Source organism: Gorilla gorilla, chromosome 16, assembly GCF_029281585.2.
Source record: "Gorilla gorilla gorilla isolate KB3781 chromosome 16, NHGRI_mGorGor1-v2.1_pri, whole genome shotgun sequence".
NCBI classification, from domain to species: domain Eukaryota; kingdom Metazoa; phylum Chordata; class Mammalia; order Primates; family Hominidae; genus Gorilla; species Gorilla gorilla.
The window spans coordinates 71973285-71989274 of record NC_073240.2 but is presented as its reverse complement, the minus strand read 5'-3'; the positions used below and the strand labels follow the sequence as shown (position 1 = coordinate 71989274).

General features: G+C 42.6%; 1 protein-coding gene across 3 annotated transcripts in view; it reads right to left on the bottom strand.

Annotated features, from left to right (window-relative positions):
- The window catches only part of THSD4 (thrombospondin type 1 domain containing 4), a 693045-nt gene that overhangs the window by 661546 nt on the left and 15509 nt on the right, over positions 1-15990 (bottom strand). For all 3 annotated transcript variants that reach the window (XR_008672073.2, XR_010131023.1, XM_031002164.3), the window contains exon 2: positions 6262-6369. Coding sequence is in view for 1 of the 3 variants with exons in the window: in XM_031002164.3 (XP_030858024.2) it covers positions 6262-6290 (29 nt within the window). In the remaining 2 variants the exon portion in view is untranslated. The remainder of the gene's footprint in view (positions 1-6261; positions 6370-15990) is intronic.

The window sequence follows — 15990 nt, the reverse complement described above, 5'->3', positions numbered from 1 at the left end:
TATGCAACCACACCCAGTTAACTGTTCATTTGTTTGTTTCTGCAGAGACAGGGTTTCATCATGTTGCCCAGCCTAGCCTTGAACTCCTCGGCTCAAGTGAACTGCCTGCCTCGGCCTCCCAAAGTGCTGGGACTACAGTGAGCCACCTTGCTGGCCTACACAGCACAGCTTTTAAAGACACAACACGCTTTGGTAAATTTCCCTTCTCAGTGGCAGGTTTCTTGAAGAAATGGTTTCTGATACACCTTTGCAGCAAACAAAACAATCCGCATAATCTTGACCCATCCTCAAGACTAATAAATATCAACTGAATAAAAGAATGGAAGGATAGAATAAAGTGAAGGAAGAAAAGGAGAAAGAGAGGAGGGAGGAAATATCAGTCACTGAAGAACGTGCTGCTGTCCAGGGGTTTAAGATCAGCCTGGGCAAGATGGTGAGATCACATCTCTACAAAAAAAATTTTTTAAAGTTAGCCGGGCCTGGTGGCACACACCTGTAGTCTCAGCTACTCAGGAGGCTGAGGTGGGAGGATCGTTTGAGCCCAGGCATTTGAGGTGGCAGTGAGCTATGACTGTGCCACTGCACTCCAGCCTGGGCAACAGAGAGAGACCCTGTCTCTAAAAAACAAAAATTTTAAAACAAAAAGTGCTGCTCTGTGACAGTTTTCATCAAGAAAGTGTTTTCTAAGTGCATCCCAGAATTCCCTGTCGGAAAAGCCAAAGAGCTGGGAAAAGGAAGACAATGGTAAAAAGCAGATTTCTACAAATTGGAATTACTGGTTCTAATCCCTGGCAGGAAGAGGAGGGGTCAATGTTAACCCAAGGCATAAAAATACACTTAGAGATATAAGGAATGGGTAATTGGCAGCCCAGTGATCACACCTTGACTCCATTGAGCCTTTTTGGGTACAGAATGTTCTAGCAAATCCCACAGTCAAGGAGTGAGTGATGAGGACAGGATCCAGGTACAGGGCTATGCCAGGCATAAAGAAAAATCAATACTGTCTGAATGCTTGCCGTCATTTTACAGATGGGGGTTTGCCAGGGCAGTCCTCCAAAAATCTATTTTATTTCCTCCTAGCCTCTATGCCTACCACTCAGATGGCTCCTCCCAGGCTTCCCACAGACAAGACTGCAGCCGATTCTTCCCCGGACACTTGCACACTTCTGCACCCCCCAGATGTACGGTGTTCATATAGTGTCAACCATGTTTCCACACCTGTTTATGCCAGTTGCTATTGCTTTGTAATGACATAAGTATTCAAATAGTACACAAACCCATGAAAGCAAGCACAAGAAGAAAGAACATTTGTTAGTTGTTTCTACAAAAATGAAGTTAATTGCTTTGGAAAGTTTCAATAAAGGCAAGCAGCCAAGATTAAAAAAAAAAAAAACTACTGGCAAATTAGGTGTGGATGAGACAACTGCAAATGATTAGGGGCAAAAATAATAAAAATCCAGAATCATTCTGGTACTCAGACTGCTTTGCAAATGTCTTTATATTCTCACTGCACTTTAAAGAAACCCAAATGGAAACCTCAGATAATACTTATGGGTGTGGTTTGTGCAAGAAAGACAATCGGGTTCATGAGCAAAGAAAGGCCCATGGCCCCAAATCAAAAACTGGTGAATGGATGTACATGTGTTTTAAGTTAAAAGTAAACTGTTGAAGGTGTGTGTGTGTGTTATTTGTTTGATTTCCATGCTTCACCCTACTTTTGTAATTAACTAGCTAACTATCCTGGTCAGGAAAGAGAAAATTTCAACCTTATCTGTTGTACATAAAAGGTAGTTATTAATTTATTCATTTACTCTTCAACAAATATTTATTAAGCATTAACCAAGTAGTAGTTTAGATGTCAGTTACACAAATTCTGGCCTGCCTTATTAATACCATGAAGTTTAATACTTGTGATCCAGGCCTGGCCTCCCTTTCCCTTTGCTCCTCTTCCCCTCCTCCTCCTGCTCCTCCTCCTTCTCCTTCCCTCTCCTTCCTCCACTCCCTCCTCCCCAACCTCTTTCTCCCCATTTCCTGATCACTGGCACAGGGACACTGATCAACTCCATGACCCCACACAATTATTACATATTTCTTTACCCCCAAGGGAAATTTCAGTTTTCACTGATCAATTGTACCTTAAATATCACTACTTGGGGCATTCTCTTTCTCACACACAAAAACACGTTTTCTTAACCCCTTTCTTCCTTTCTGTATTCAGGATCTTTTTCAATTACTCCTAAGAACAGCCACCTTTCTCTTTCTCATTTCCTCAACCCTTTTGGTTGTATTTCTAAGTGCAGTAGCTGACAGGCATTAAAGTAATAATACTTTACTGAAGTATGCATCAAGGAAAAGAAAAACTTTACGTTTCAGAAGACTAAAACCAGACACTTGACCTAGGGCCATCAACCTATAAAACCCTTAAAATAATCCAGAAGTCTCCCTCATAAGATCTACAAAAATCACCTTCTAACTCTGTAATCACTCTCATTACATCTGTAATTCTTCAAAAACTACTGTTCAAAATAAAAATCACCAAAATCAATTTTATTTCCTGCCAATTTCACTACTTGTTTGGCATTTGATAGTTCTGCTTTTCTCTTTGCTTTCACTTGAAATATAAAATATGTTAACCATACAAAAGCACTCCTTGAAGTAAAGGAAGAGCACCTGGTCAAGCCGACTGGCTCCAGAGATTTTGTTGGCTGGCCAGGTCAGGTAGCCATCAGCATTTATTGTACTGTTCTAGGGACAAAATTGTGTTTCCTTCCTATCACTCACTGAACAGATAAATAAAGATGTAATTGTGCATCCAAAAAAAACACGTGCATAATTTGGAGCAAGTCTTTAAGAAACATAAATAATTCTGTATCATTTAGTGCCATTTCCTTTCTAATTTTTAACAGATGACAAACATTACTTAACGAGGATTAGCCTACCCTTTGGTCCACATGGACTTTCATTGCCCTGAATTTTACATGGCATCCAGAGCTTGTCCAAGATTCAATGATAATTCCCAACCAGATCCATCGAGAATTAAAATCTTAGTGCCTCCTCTGCTACTAGGTTTAACTGTGATTCTTTTTATTACTACACAGTCTGAGCAAGGCAGAGATACTCTTGCGATGTTAATGCCCAAGGCTTCTCTGTCTCCTTCAATGAGGAGGAAGCTGGTTTTCTGTTTCTCTGCGGCTTGGCAAAAATTGGGGAGGGGTTTTTAAATGAAATCTCTGTGTATCAGAGTTGTGATTCCCCGTAAATGTTCTTTCAGAGATTTTCTTGGCAGCTAATTCCTAATTTTAACCTGTTTTCTCTTTAGGTAGAGAAATTCTCCAGCTTCTCCAATTGATCTTTATGCATCTAGTTGCCTTGATAAATATTAAAAATCCCTTAACATGTGTGTGCGTCTGTGTGTGCTTCTCATCTACCACTTCTGTCAAAGACCTCTCATTCTGCAAGTAACCACAGCCCTTTTCCCCATAACATTCTGAAAAGCATTTAAACAGAAGACACTCTACTTTTGCTTCTTTTTCTCTTAAAAATATATTTACATGGCCCTAAAAACGAATGCAAAATGGTTGATGTGCACCTGGTTTATGAAGAAGGGAGTTTGATGGGAATCTCAAGCTGAGATCTCCTAAAGAATCAGCTGTCCTCATAATTCACATTTTCTTCCTCTAGTATTGACAGCAGAATTCTTGGCAAAATGTCCTGCTGAGCAGCTCTGTTCAAACAATCCCTGCAGCAGGACTCTCGTGCTGGAGGCCTGTCAAGGCTTCCAGAGCTCCACCACAAGGGTAGCATCTAGCTTTCAACTACTCCTATCCTGCTAATTTCCCTTCTGTGGGCAATTTCCTTGAAATAATGCACAGTTTAGAGGTGAGTTCCCCAGGCCTCCCGCAAAGGGAGATGATCTCCATACCACACACCCTGCTCAGATCATTACAGGAGACTGTTTGCAGGGGCATTAATTAAAATTCCAGGACATAGCTATTCGCACTTGGGAGGCAGAGGTGGAGGATCACTTGAGCCCAGAAGCTCAAGGTTACAGTGAGCTATGATTGCGGCACTGTACTCCAGCCTGGGTGATAAGCAAAATCCTGTCTCTTTTGAAAAAAAAAAAAGGAAAGAAAAAAAAGAAAGAAAAAAATCCAAGACATTAAGAAAAAACTTTGCAAAAGGGATTTCCTCCCAAGAAACTCCCTGCCTGTGCAGCCTGGGTGGCCACATTTTTGAGGGTCCTCAAGCACTTTTAGGGGCCTTTTTGATGACAGCCAGACTTACACAAGCTTAGCACACGGCGAACCTACCTTTCATAATCTGCTTGCCCTTTTCGAATAAGTTCAATCACCGACTGTGACCTCCACTTCTTTGTCCTCCATGGGGTCCTGGGTGCTTAAAATGCCGTGGTCCTACAATGACCCTGTGGGCCAACTGCATTTCTCACTACCCTATAGTTTTACAACAGTATTTTGGAACTTCCACAAACCAGACGCATATTTCATGTCTTGAAATATCTTTTAAACTCTTTTTTAAACTATAGTTTTAAAAAAGTACACATGCTAATTTGTACTAGATGCCAACTTCTATCCTGAAGAGATCACCAAACGTTAATTTGGGCTGTCCTCCTCATGGCTCAATATCATACAGCCTTCAGAATGAAGCTTTTTCTTTCTTTTCTGACCATATCTGACATGCATGTGAATATGTCATTGATAAAGAGGTTTGTAGTTCTCTGCGGGTATTTGGATTGCAGGCCTGCACACGTCTGCCCATGTAAAATTATACAAGCAAGTACATACTAAAGCTCACACACATGCACTGCACTCAGTTAAATGCCAGGCATTAGCCCAAGGGCATCTGCTTGGCAAATGCTCTAGCCCTGGTTGGCCAACCACCTGTGGCACCATCATATGTAATATGCTATATATTACAGAGCATTTTACCTCCTGTTATAAGTTCTAGGCATTTGGGACTAATGTACAGTTATGGAAAAAAGACTACAAGATATCATAATGATTCAACTTTGAAACAAAACGTTCTTCCTTCCCCTCATTCCAGATTCTCAGCCAATTTATTTAAATAGTATCCTAAAATAGTAAGATGAGCTTCATCACAGAATTGTTACCAATTGCAAGTACTTAAACCTGTAATGGGTTAGGATTTTCTTAATGCTACGCAGCAAAAACAGCTGCAAGATAAACTAGATGCTTGGGCAGATATTTAAGCTGCCAACCATAAATCCTGATTTCAAATGTCGGTATTTATCAAAATTAATGCATTGATCTCATAATGTATAAATTTATAAATTTAAACTTATAAATTTATATTAATAAAATACTGTCATTGTCTATTTTATATATTGAGATTTTGCATAGGATTTTGACTGAAGAATTTTTAAAAGGCTCTGTCAGCCTTTTTAAAAAGTTTGAAAACAACTTCGATAACACGGACTACAGTTGCAATGCTCAGAGCCCTTATTCTAACTCTGCACATAAAGGAAGGTGACAGCCATGATGTAAGCTCTCTGAGCATTGGTTTTCTGATCTACACAAAAGGGATAATAGTACTTACTCAACTTGCCACGCATGGTTGATATAAAGATTGAATTTTAAAACGCAGGTGAAAGTCAAAAATGTTTTGCACATAAGGGACAAGAGAGAGCACCATTTTAAAATACCAGATTCAGTCAAAATCTATGGTGTTGCAACCAGAGAACAATTTTTTTAAGTTCTTCAGAAAATTGTATTATGCAACCACAGTAAATATACATTGATCTGACCCCACCTCCAGGGTTCAAGTGATTCTCCCACCTCAGCCTCTCCATAGCTGGTATTACAGGTGCCTGCCGCCATGCCCAGCTAATTTTGTATTTTTAATAGAGACGGTGTTTCACCACGTTGGCCAGACTGGTCTCGAACTCCTGACCTCAGGTGATCTGCCTGCCTCAGCCTCCCAAAATGCTGGGATTGCAGGTGTGAGCCACTGCATCCAGCCTAAAAAAATTTTCTTGAAGCCTAGAGAAGGCTCCCAGAAGATAGTAGATTGACTTCGACCCCAAGCCACTCAGCACAGCACACAGCTCCCAAGGCCTTGGAGGCCCTTCTGAATAGCAAACTTTTACACATGTGGACGTATTATATCAAAAATATCAGTCAGCTGCAGACCCTTAAGATCACTTACTTTAAGAAACGACAGAGTAAAATGCAAATATCAAATTTCTTATTCTCCTGTTTTTTTAAAAAAAGGTTCTTCACTTACCTGAGAGACCCCATGAAATGGGAAACCATGATGCTGGGGGTCCAGGCAAAAGCAAGGGCTCTTCAGAGACGTTGCCAATTTTCTGCAATTGGGAGTTGCGTTCAAGTCCTATGGAAATGAACAATGTTATTTTTAGCAACATTTACTTAAGAAGATTCTAGAAGCGTAACTCGGTCAACAAAACCAGAAATGAGCAAATGGAAGATACTAAAACAAAAGTGCCCAGTTATGGTTACCAGGATTTCCCAACTGAAATCTGATTATATGTGAACATGAGGTAACAAGTTTACAAGACAACCAGCACAGTGCCTGACCCACAGAAGATGTTCAGTAAATTACTATCAGAACGATCACCTCAGACTCTGAGCTAACAGGGGAGCTGGTGCTAGGCACACTTGTGCTGGAAATCCAGCTCCATCTATTACAGGCTATTTGACCATAGATGTCATGTCACATTCATGTGTCTTGGTTTCCCTAACAGTGCAAGTTGAGTAAAAATATTGTCTAACAACAAAAAGAAATAAAGTACTCATACATGCTACAATGGGGATGAACCCTGAAAACATTATATTAAGTGAAAAGAGTCAGATACAAAAATAGCATGCATTATATGATTCCATTTATAGGTAATGCCTAGAATAGGCAAATCTATAGAGACAGAAAGTAGATTCGTTGGTTGCCAGGGATTGGGGGTTGGGAGGAGTTCATGGGAGGGTACAGTGTTTCTTCCTGGAGTAATAAATGTGTTCTAAAATTAGATTGTGGTGATGGTTGTACAACCCTGCGAATATACTAAAAACCACTGAATTGTACATGAAATTGTAAAACGTATGGGAAATAAATTATATCTCAATAAAACTTATTTAAAAAATACTGTCTAAAGAACTCCTGCAGGTTGTTATAAAGATTAAATGAGGGAACGCATGTGACATGCTTAGACTGTGGCTGGGGCAGGGTCACCCTCAGTAAATGGTTGCTCTGATGATACTGAGAGTTTGGATACTCGTCCTCTTCCAATCTCATGCCGAAAACTGATTCCCAGTATTGGAGGTGGGGTCCATCGGAGGTGTCTGGTCATGCGGGTGGGTCCCTTATGAATGCCCTGATGCCCTCCTTGTGGTAATGAGTGAGTTCTCGCTCTGTTAGTTAGGGTGAGATCTGATTGTTAAAAAGAGCCTAAAAAGAGTCTGGCACCTCCTCCCTTCTCTCTCACTCCCTCTCTTGCCGTGTGACACACTGGCTGCCCTTCCTTCTCCACCATGATTGAAAGCTTCCTGAGGTCCTCACCAGAAGCAGATGCCAGCCAGCACCATGCTTCTTGTACAGCCTGCAGAACTGGGAGCCAAATAAACCTTTCTATAAATTACCCAGTCTTAAGCATTCCTTTATAGCAATGCAAAATGAACTAATACGGTGATGCAAGAAGAGGTCAAACAACACTTAAAATACGTTGTCACAGTGAAAACATGGAGGTAAAATCTCTCGCCCATAAATACTACTTCATTCAGAAGCCCTCACTAAACAAAATTTCTAAAAATTGTCAAGCGAGCCAATAGTTTCAAAGGCAAGTTACAAATAGCATCAGAAAGCCCAGGATGGGTGGGTTGGTTGCAATGTAGTAAAACTTGAGAATAAAACAGAACATGGCCCAGTCTCCTCTCCTGCTGCAACTCCTTGAATGGAAAGACAAATGAAGCAAGGTTCCAAGGTGGGCCAGGGATCCTTTCTAATAAAGGTGGAGTTCTCTAAGATCATTATTTTCTTGTTTCTTCCAGAGACTTCAGACTTCCTTTTCACCAGAAAAGGTGGGTGGGAAAATAAAGGACAAGGATTTACGAAAAGATAGTCATGAGAACCAGACAATTCCATTCTCAGGGAAAAAGAATCAAGATTTTAAGTTACCACAGGCCCTTTCTGCGGGTTATTAAGAAAGTAAAGCCTCTTAACTGTAATCATCCCTAATTAGCCATCAGCAACTCATGAAATTACTCCTCGTATTGAAGACCCTTAAATTCTTGGCTCTCAGTCAGAAATTACACTGAGATCCACCAGGGAGAAGGCCAACAAGTGCAAATTGGAACAGTTAAAATGCCTTTGAATCAGAGGTGTGGTCTTCTTGCTCTTGGCTGCAGAACAGGTCTGCACCAAGTCAGGGGATTTAACTTGGAAGTCAAATGAAGTCTTTGCCAAGTCCCTGATAACCATCAACTAATCAGTAATTATTTACTCAATAGGTGGTAGGCTCAGGTCCTCTCCAGTGCTGTGGGAATGGTCTGGGAGATGAACCATGGGGAAAATGATGGTGTTATTATCCAGAACAACACAGGGTAAACTGTTCATTCAGACCCTAAGTACAACTCAAACTAGCAGAATCGCTGTAGAGGGATGGTCTGGCATAAGCAAGGTAGATGGGACTTAAATTCAAGCCTTAGCCTAATGAGATAATAAATCAACTATCTAGAATTGTTGGTAAGTGTGCACACTGTAATTGGAAAGAAATGGGTGTGAGGCTAGCATTCACATTTATTAACTAGCTGACCTTTGGCAATTAACCTTTCTTCATCTGTAAAATGCGGGGGGGAGGGATACTGTTTGTAACTACCTCATAGGGTTGTTATATTAAATATTTATCTAGACTGTATGGCCTGAGTGCTGAACACAAACACACACACACACACTCACACACACACACACATCAAGAAATTACAGCCTCGATGCTGGAGAACTACACTCTTTAAACAAACTAAATCATAAATAAGTATAAAAATAAAATTGCATTAAGAGCCATGAAAGTCCAAAGTGCCTCAGAAAGTGCCCTGGGCAGTGATCAGAGAAGATCCCTCTGAGGCAGTGGCCTCTACGTGGGGGCTTGAGGGGTGAGTAGGAGTTGGCCTTGTGGAGGGGGGAGGGAAGCATCCCAGAGAGAGGGAGGCTCTTGTGAGGAGTGGGAGGAAAAAGGAAGCAATGTGGCAGGAGAAGGTGGGAAGAGCTGACTGTCTACTGGGCAGTCAAGTCCCCAGAACACAGTAAGTGAATGGTTGAGGTGACAAGAGAAAGAGAGGTGTCAAAGACAACTCCCTCCAGATTTCTGGGGGACAGAAGGAGCAAATGGAGATTTTGTGGTTGACATGGTTTGGTTCTGTGTCTCCACCCAAATCTCATCTCGAACTGTAATCCCCATAAATCCCCACATGTCAAGGGAGGGACCAGGTGGGAAGTGACTGGATCATGGGGGGCAATTTCCCCCATGCTGTTCTTGTGATAGGGAGCGAGTGCCCACAAGATCTGATGGTTTCATAAGGTAGCTTTCCCTGCTCTTGCTTGTTCTCTCTCACCTGCCGCCATGTAAGATGTGCCTGCTTCCCCTTCCACCATGATTGTAAGTTTCCTGAGGCCTCCCCAGCCATGCAGAACTATGAGTCAATTAAATCTCCTTTATTTATAAATGACCCAGTCTTGGGTAGATCTTTATAGCAGTATGAGAACAGACTGATACAGTGGTTGTGTCATGAAAGGAAGGGCAATATGGAAGGAAGAAGGTTTGGGGGAGAGCAGTTGTCCCCAGAGTGAGGAGACTGCCTGAACAGATCTGATAAGATGTCAACCGGAAAAACATCTGAAATTATCAAAACCTTTGAAAACAGATTTGCAACCTTACTGCTGATAGTAACAAAATAAATAACCAGACATATATTGAAGTTGTATGCTTATTTTTTTACTGATGTAAAAATTGTTATAATCAGTGCAATCAAAAAAAATTATTGGAGGCCACTGCTCTAGTATGTTTTTGGACCAACTTCTTATCAGATTTGATTGGTCACTTCTCCCTCAGGATATGGCTGATGAGCTTGCACTGGCAGTTTCCAGCTCTGCCATTCTTCTTGGCTGTTACTTGAGCTTCTGTGATTAGTATTGTGTTAAATCAGCCCTGTTTTTCAAACTGGGGGTCACCACTCATGAGTCTGCCATGAAATTAATTTCTTGGGTCACGAACAGCATTTTTTAATAAGTAAAAAAGAATGAAAGATAAGAGAAAAAAATACCTGCATTCATCATGCATAATAAGGGTATTTCTTACTGTGGATCCCAGCCAGAAAAGTTTAAAAGTCCTCATTCTGGAAGACCAGAGGGCAGCGGAGGCCTAGAACTGTGATTGTGGGGAATTAAATCTAGAAGCCGAGGCAAAGCCAAACGTTATCTCAGGCCCTGAAAGGTGGCGCCAGGCCAATGTTGACAAGATGGGCAAGAAAGAGCCATTGTAGGTTGTGGAGCAGGGAGGGACCTGAAAAGAGTGAGGGTTCCCAAATATCCGTCTGGCAAGGGTGCACCGAGAGGGCTGAGCACACGTGCTCTCTGCGGAGCTCTGTCCGCCTTTTGAGGTTTGCTCCTGTTGATTTATAACCCTTCTTGACAGTGAACAAAAAATCTAACAATCTAGTTTCTGTTAGAACATATGCTCCTTGGGAGATGGAGGCCCCACCTTCTCTCCCTTCCACAAAGATCCTACAGGAAGGTTGAATGAGTCACCTGATCTGGTTCAGGCCAAAGTGGCCATCCCCACACACCAGGAGGAGGCAGCAGCAGGCCCAAGGCTCAGGACGGCGGGGTCAGACAGAGGGTCAGGATCATCAAACTAAGGGTGGAAAAGGATTCCCCGAGCTGAAAGGATGCCATGCTGCCTGAACTATGACACCATTCTGCCGCCCCTTACACACAGGCCCACCTCTGAGTATCCTTCCTGCCCCTTCTCCTCAGGGCCTGACCAGAACTCCTGGAGGACCCCCTCCTGGAGGAACCCATGCCTCAGAAGACAAGGATCTGCTCAGTCTCTCAAGTCGGGGTTCAGGAAGGCCCCACTGCAGGCGCCAGTTCCACCTCCCTCCCTCCCTCCCTCCTACACACGCTGTCCTCTGGAACTCCCGCAGCCTAAAGCAACTACCCAAACAAAAGCACTCATCCCTGGGGAGGGGAAGTGACTCACTGGCAAGGAATGAGGACCAGAGATGCTAGAAGGAAGTAGCTCCAGACCCCAAATCCAGCACCCAGTCACATGTGGTGAGGACAAGTTCTCAGAACCTGCCTAGGAAAGCTGCCTCTGAGGGTCCCAACAGGGCAAGACAGGAGCCTCCACCACTGCAGCCTTGTCCTGTCTGTACCAACATCACCAATATGCTCTCCTGTCCTGCTGACATTTACGCAAACTCTCCTTACGCAACCTTGACCATCTGTTTACAGTGCCCCTACCGTCCCCAGTCTGGCATTCTAGGTGGTGGTGGATAAAAGCATCAGGACGTTGGCTCCCGACATCAGGGCAGTTCCAAACCACTTTTTTCTTGCATGATGAGAAAAGAGTCGGGAATTGGCTTTTACCGGATCGTCCCACCTGAGATGGGACGTAAGTCACGCTATACAACCCTCACAACAAACCGAGGCCACACAGCGGGTCTAGGGTAGCTCAGACACAGGGAACCAGCACCTGGATAAGTAACGGGGTTTGGGGAAAGATGATTGGTTGAGTGGACAGGAAAGCTTCCGGAGTCTTAAAAAAAAAAAAAAAAAAACTAAACTAAACTAAAACAAAAAACCAAAGGACTTGTGTGTTTGGGGAATGAACAAACCCCATACTGGAGAAAGAGCCCAGTGTGAATGACAGAGGACAGGACCAGGGATCCAATAAGGCCCTCGGAGCCAACAGGGGAGGAGGAGAAGGGGCAAGCGTGGAGGTGGAAGCCAAGGAAGTTATTGGGAGGAGGCTGCCCCATAATGCATGGAGGTGGGGGCAGGCCCAGGACAAGATGTGCGGAGTGTCCCCTCCACCCCCATCTGAGAAAACTCAGTACATTGGAAAAAGAGCTTTGGCTGGAGAAGGCTGCCAAGAAGAATGGCCCAAAAGCAAGAGGCAGAAAAAGGGATGCTCTTATTTCTTCAAGGTACCTCCTGAATAAATGGCGATTATCCACAGCAAGTGGGAAAAACGGAGGAAGGCATAGGCTTTAAATCATCCTCATAAACAATATGGTGGGCAGACTTGCTAGCTGACAATGGCAGGCACAGGACAGAGTCTAGAAGTTGAAAGAGAGGAGATCATCTCCCTTAATAGATACTAGACATACCTGTGTACACTTGCCCCTCACTGGATGGGAAGCTGCTTAAAGGTAGACTCTTTCAGTCCTCTTTACAAATGCCCTTCCATTAGACATGCTGCCGACACAGGGCGGGCATGCAATCACAGTTGGACGAATGAATGGATGAACGAATGAATGGGTGAATGGGTGAAGAATGAACGGCACGAGTTTCTTACAGACTTTTCCCTCTTAGAAAGCAGGGCCTCCATGTGATTTCTCTCTCCCTGCTTTTGCCAATGTTCAGCCAATGTCTAGACTGCCCTAGGAAGAGAATGAAGGCGCTGAAGGCGCTAAGCCACTGCAGATGCACGCTGCCTGTGTGGAGGTCCCACCCTCCCGAGCTCTCTGGTGGCGGTCATCAATCGTCACAGCCCTTTCAGGAAATCCTGCCCCAGGCCAGAAGTATTCAGGGATGCTGACCTTGGAGCCCCAGGCCCGGTCACATTTCCAGCTGCTCCCTGCCTATGAGGACAGCCAGAGGAATGTTCCCCCAACATGTCCTTGGCTCACAGTCCTTTCTCCTACCACCTCACAGAGGCTGTCCTTTTTGTTCCTGTCATATCCAAACTCAGCTGCAGAACTCATTTCTTCCCATGGAACCCCCACACTGCAGACTGGCTGGCTTGCCCAGAGCAGCGTGAAAACCCACAGAATCTGGATTAGGACTAAACCTTGAGAAGATCTATTAAAACTCCCTGGCAGCTTTCAAGCAAACACATTACAGTGGGTTTTGTTACTCATTAAGGAAAACACCGTGCTTCTCCGTCCTCACCTGGAGAAATTAGGTAATCAGCACAGATTAGTTAAGGATTTCAATGCAAATTGCATCATTTTCATGGTCATTAACAGTGGTGTGGTTTATATCTGTTTTCAGTCCTAAAAAAACGTTTCCCAGGTAACTAAAGAAAATATTCAAGGGCAGAAATATCAGGCGGGTAAGATACTTAAAATAAATGAGCCATTTGTTCCTGCTTCTGTATAAAGTTGCTTTTTCAATTTCTGATGACATGATACTGCAGATCAAAGTGGGGAAAAACCTTTGGAGTAAGAGCGCTTTTCTTCCCTAGATATGACTGACTTCGTTGCTTGATTTACAGCACTTGATTAACCTGGTTAAATGTCTGCTTCTGTGCAAGTCTCAGATGCAGAACTAGGGATCGTCAAAGCGTATCATTATGATTTGTGCTTGTCTTTCCTCCCTCACAACACAGGACCTCTTCCTCAAAGACTTATTTGTTATATTTCTGGTGTCTACAATTGCACCTGGGGTGCAGCAGGTGTTCCCGATGACAGAAAGGTCTTCCATTCAAACTCAGGTGGGGGCTTTCTTTTCCATGCAGGATTGTGCTGCCTGTCTGAGGCACCACTGCGCAGCCCAGGATCCAAACAGCCACTCCATTCTTCTGCTGTTTCTGAAATTAACATGACATTCTCCACCCTACTCCTAAAGACCACAACACACAAATAAACAGCCGTGATGAGATGCAGGCCACCCTACCTAGGAATCAAAGACACCTAGACACACTCCAGCCTTCCTCCACTCTCAGACTCAACCTCTTCCCAGCATCCGCTGCCAAGAGCAGTTTATAATCCCTGGGTCATAGCTACCAAAGGGAAAAACATCAGACTACCACGGCTGAGCTCTGCATGGGAGCTGCAGCTTTTCTGATGTGATGCCCTTTCTCCGAGATGATGACCCATCTCATTCCAAAAACCAATATTCTCCAGCTGCCTTGGCCAAAAGCAGGTGGCCAGGGGAGGAAAAGGCAGCTGGGGGCTCAGGCCTTCCTTCCTGCTTTCCAATACAAGGCCTCAGTTCTGCTGCCTACAAATGGCCTCTTGCCACTCTGGTGAGCACGTGTGTACATCTGTGCATGAGCGTACACACATACACACACACACGTGTGTTGGGGAAGGAAGGTGTAACAAGTGCACTGACACTAGAAGAATAAACACAGTAAACACCACATTCATTCACAAGGTGAGGATTCAGGGCTGAGTGAAGCACAGCCAATGAGGTATTCTTCTGGAAAAAAAATCTGTCTATAAAATTTATTTATTAAGGAAATCTATTTATTAAGGAAAGTTTGAAACTACAGAAAAATACAAAGAGGAAAGCCAAAATTACTCATTGTAATTGTAATTGTATTACCTAATAATCCAACACCATTAAACCTCTTGATGTTCTTGTTTATTTTTTCTATCCATAATGCTTATACATATCATCTGCATATTTTACATATACTATTTCTACAAAACAAAATCACACATGTAGTTTTGTATTCTATTTTTACCTTACCTCATAAGCATCTCATTAGTAATATTCAAAATCATTTCTAATCACTGCAAAATAGTCCACCCTATGAATGCCTGATAACACATCTAATAATGTTCCCTTATTGTTGGAAAATATGATGAACACCGTTGTATAAAATTCCTTATTTGCTACTCTTCCTTGTTCCTTAGGATAAATTCCTAAAAAATGAAATCATTAAGCCAAAAGGTATGACTAAGGTCCTTCACAATGAATTATTTTCAAAAACAATTGTATCAACCTAGAATCTCACATGTAGTGGATGAAATAAACACATTTGCCAATAATGCTATGATTGTAATCTCTCCTAATTTGATAAGTAATTAGTTAGGGTAGGGTTACTCTGCCACAAACCCCTTCAAAATGTGAATGGCTTAACATAGTAAAAGGATTTTTGCTCAAGTCACTATCTGATGCAGGTTGTCGGGAACATTCTACTTCACACAGTCATGCAGGCATCCAGGGACCCTTTTTCCATCGAGTGATTCCACCATCGTCCGGGTGGAATTCCACCTGGGTTCTTTCCATTCCATGAACAAACAAGGGGAAAGAGAAGGCATAGCGGACTGAGCTAGCAGCTTCACTAAGGTAGCTTAAATCACTGCCACTCATATTCCATTACCCAGCTTAGTCATATGGCAGTATACCTGTCTGCAAAGGAGTGTGGGAAACACAGTCTATCTCTGTTCCCAGGAGGAAATTTTCTGGTGAAAAACTAGCCAGTGTTTGTCACAATAGGGAAAAAAGGGGAAAAAAAATGGTAAAAGTCATTTTAACATGTACTCCTGCGATTATTGGTAAAGTTGGAATCGATTTTCATTTTTATTTGTCATGTATACTGTCTCTTGTGTGAATTTTTTACAACTTTATTTGCCCATTTTTCTATAGGGCTCATAATGTTTTGAAATGATTTTTTTTTTTTTTCAGATGGAGTCTCGCTCTGTGAGACTCACTCCGTGAGCCACCCGTGCCTGGCCATGTTTTGAAATGATTTTTAAGAGCTTTCTTCATTAACATTGTTAGCCCTTATTTTGTCAAGTTAGGACCTTGTTTTCATTTGCTTTTCATCTTCTAATTTTATTTATAATTATTAAATAAATACATTTTTATTTAGTGTCTTTAAATCAATTATTTCCATTGTGATTTTCTGCTGGACATCTCATCCCAAAGCAAACCTACACACACAAAAACTGGGCAATTCTAATCTAACTCCCCAATGTCATTATTTTTTCATCATGATTCAAAGATGAATAAACTAATAGGTAAAGAAACCACGTGACTGGTACAAGG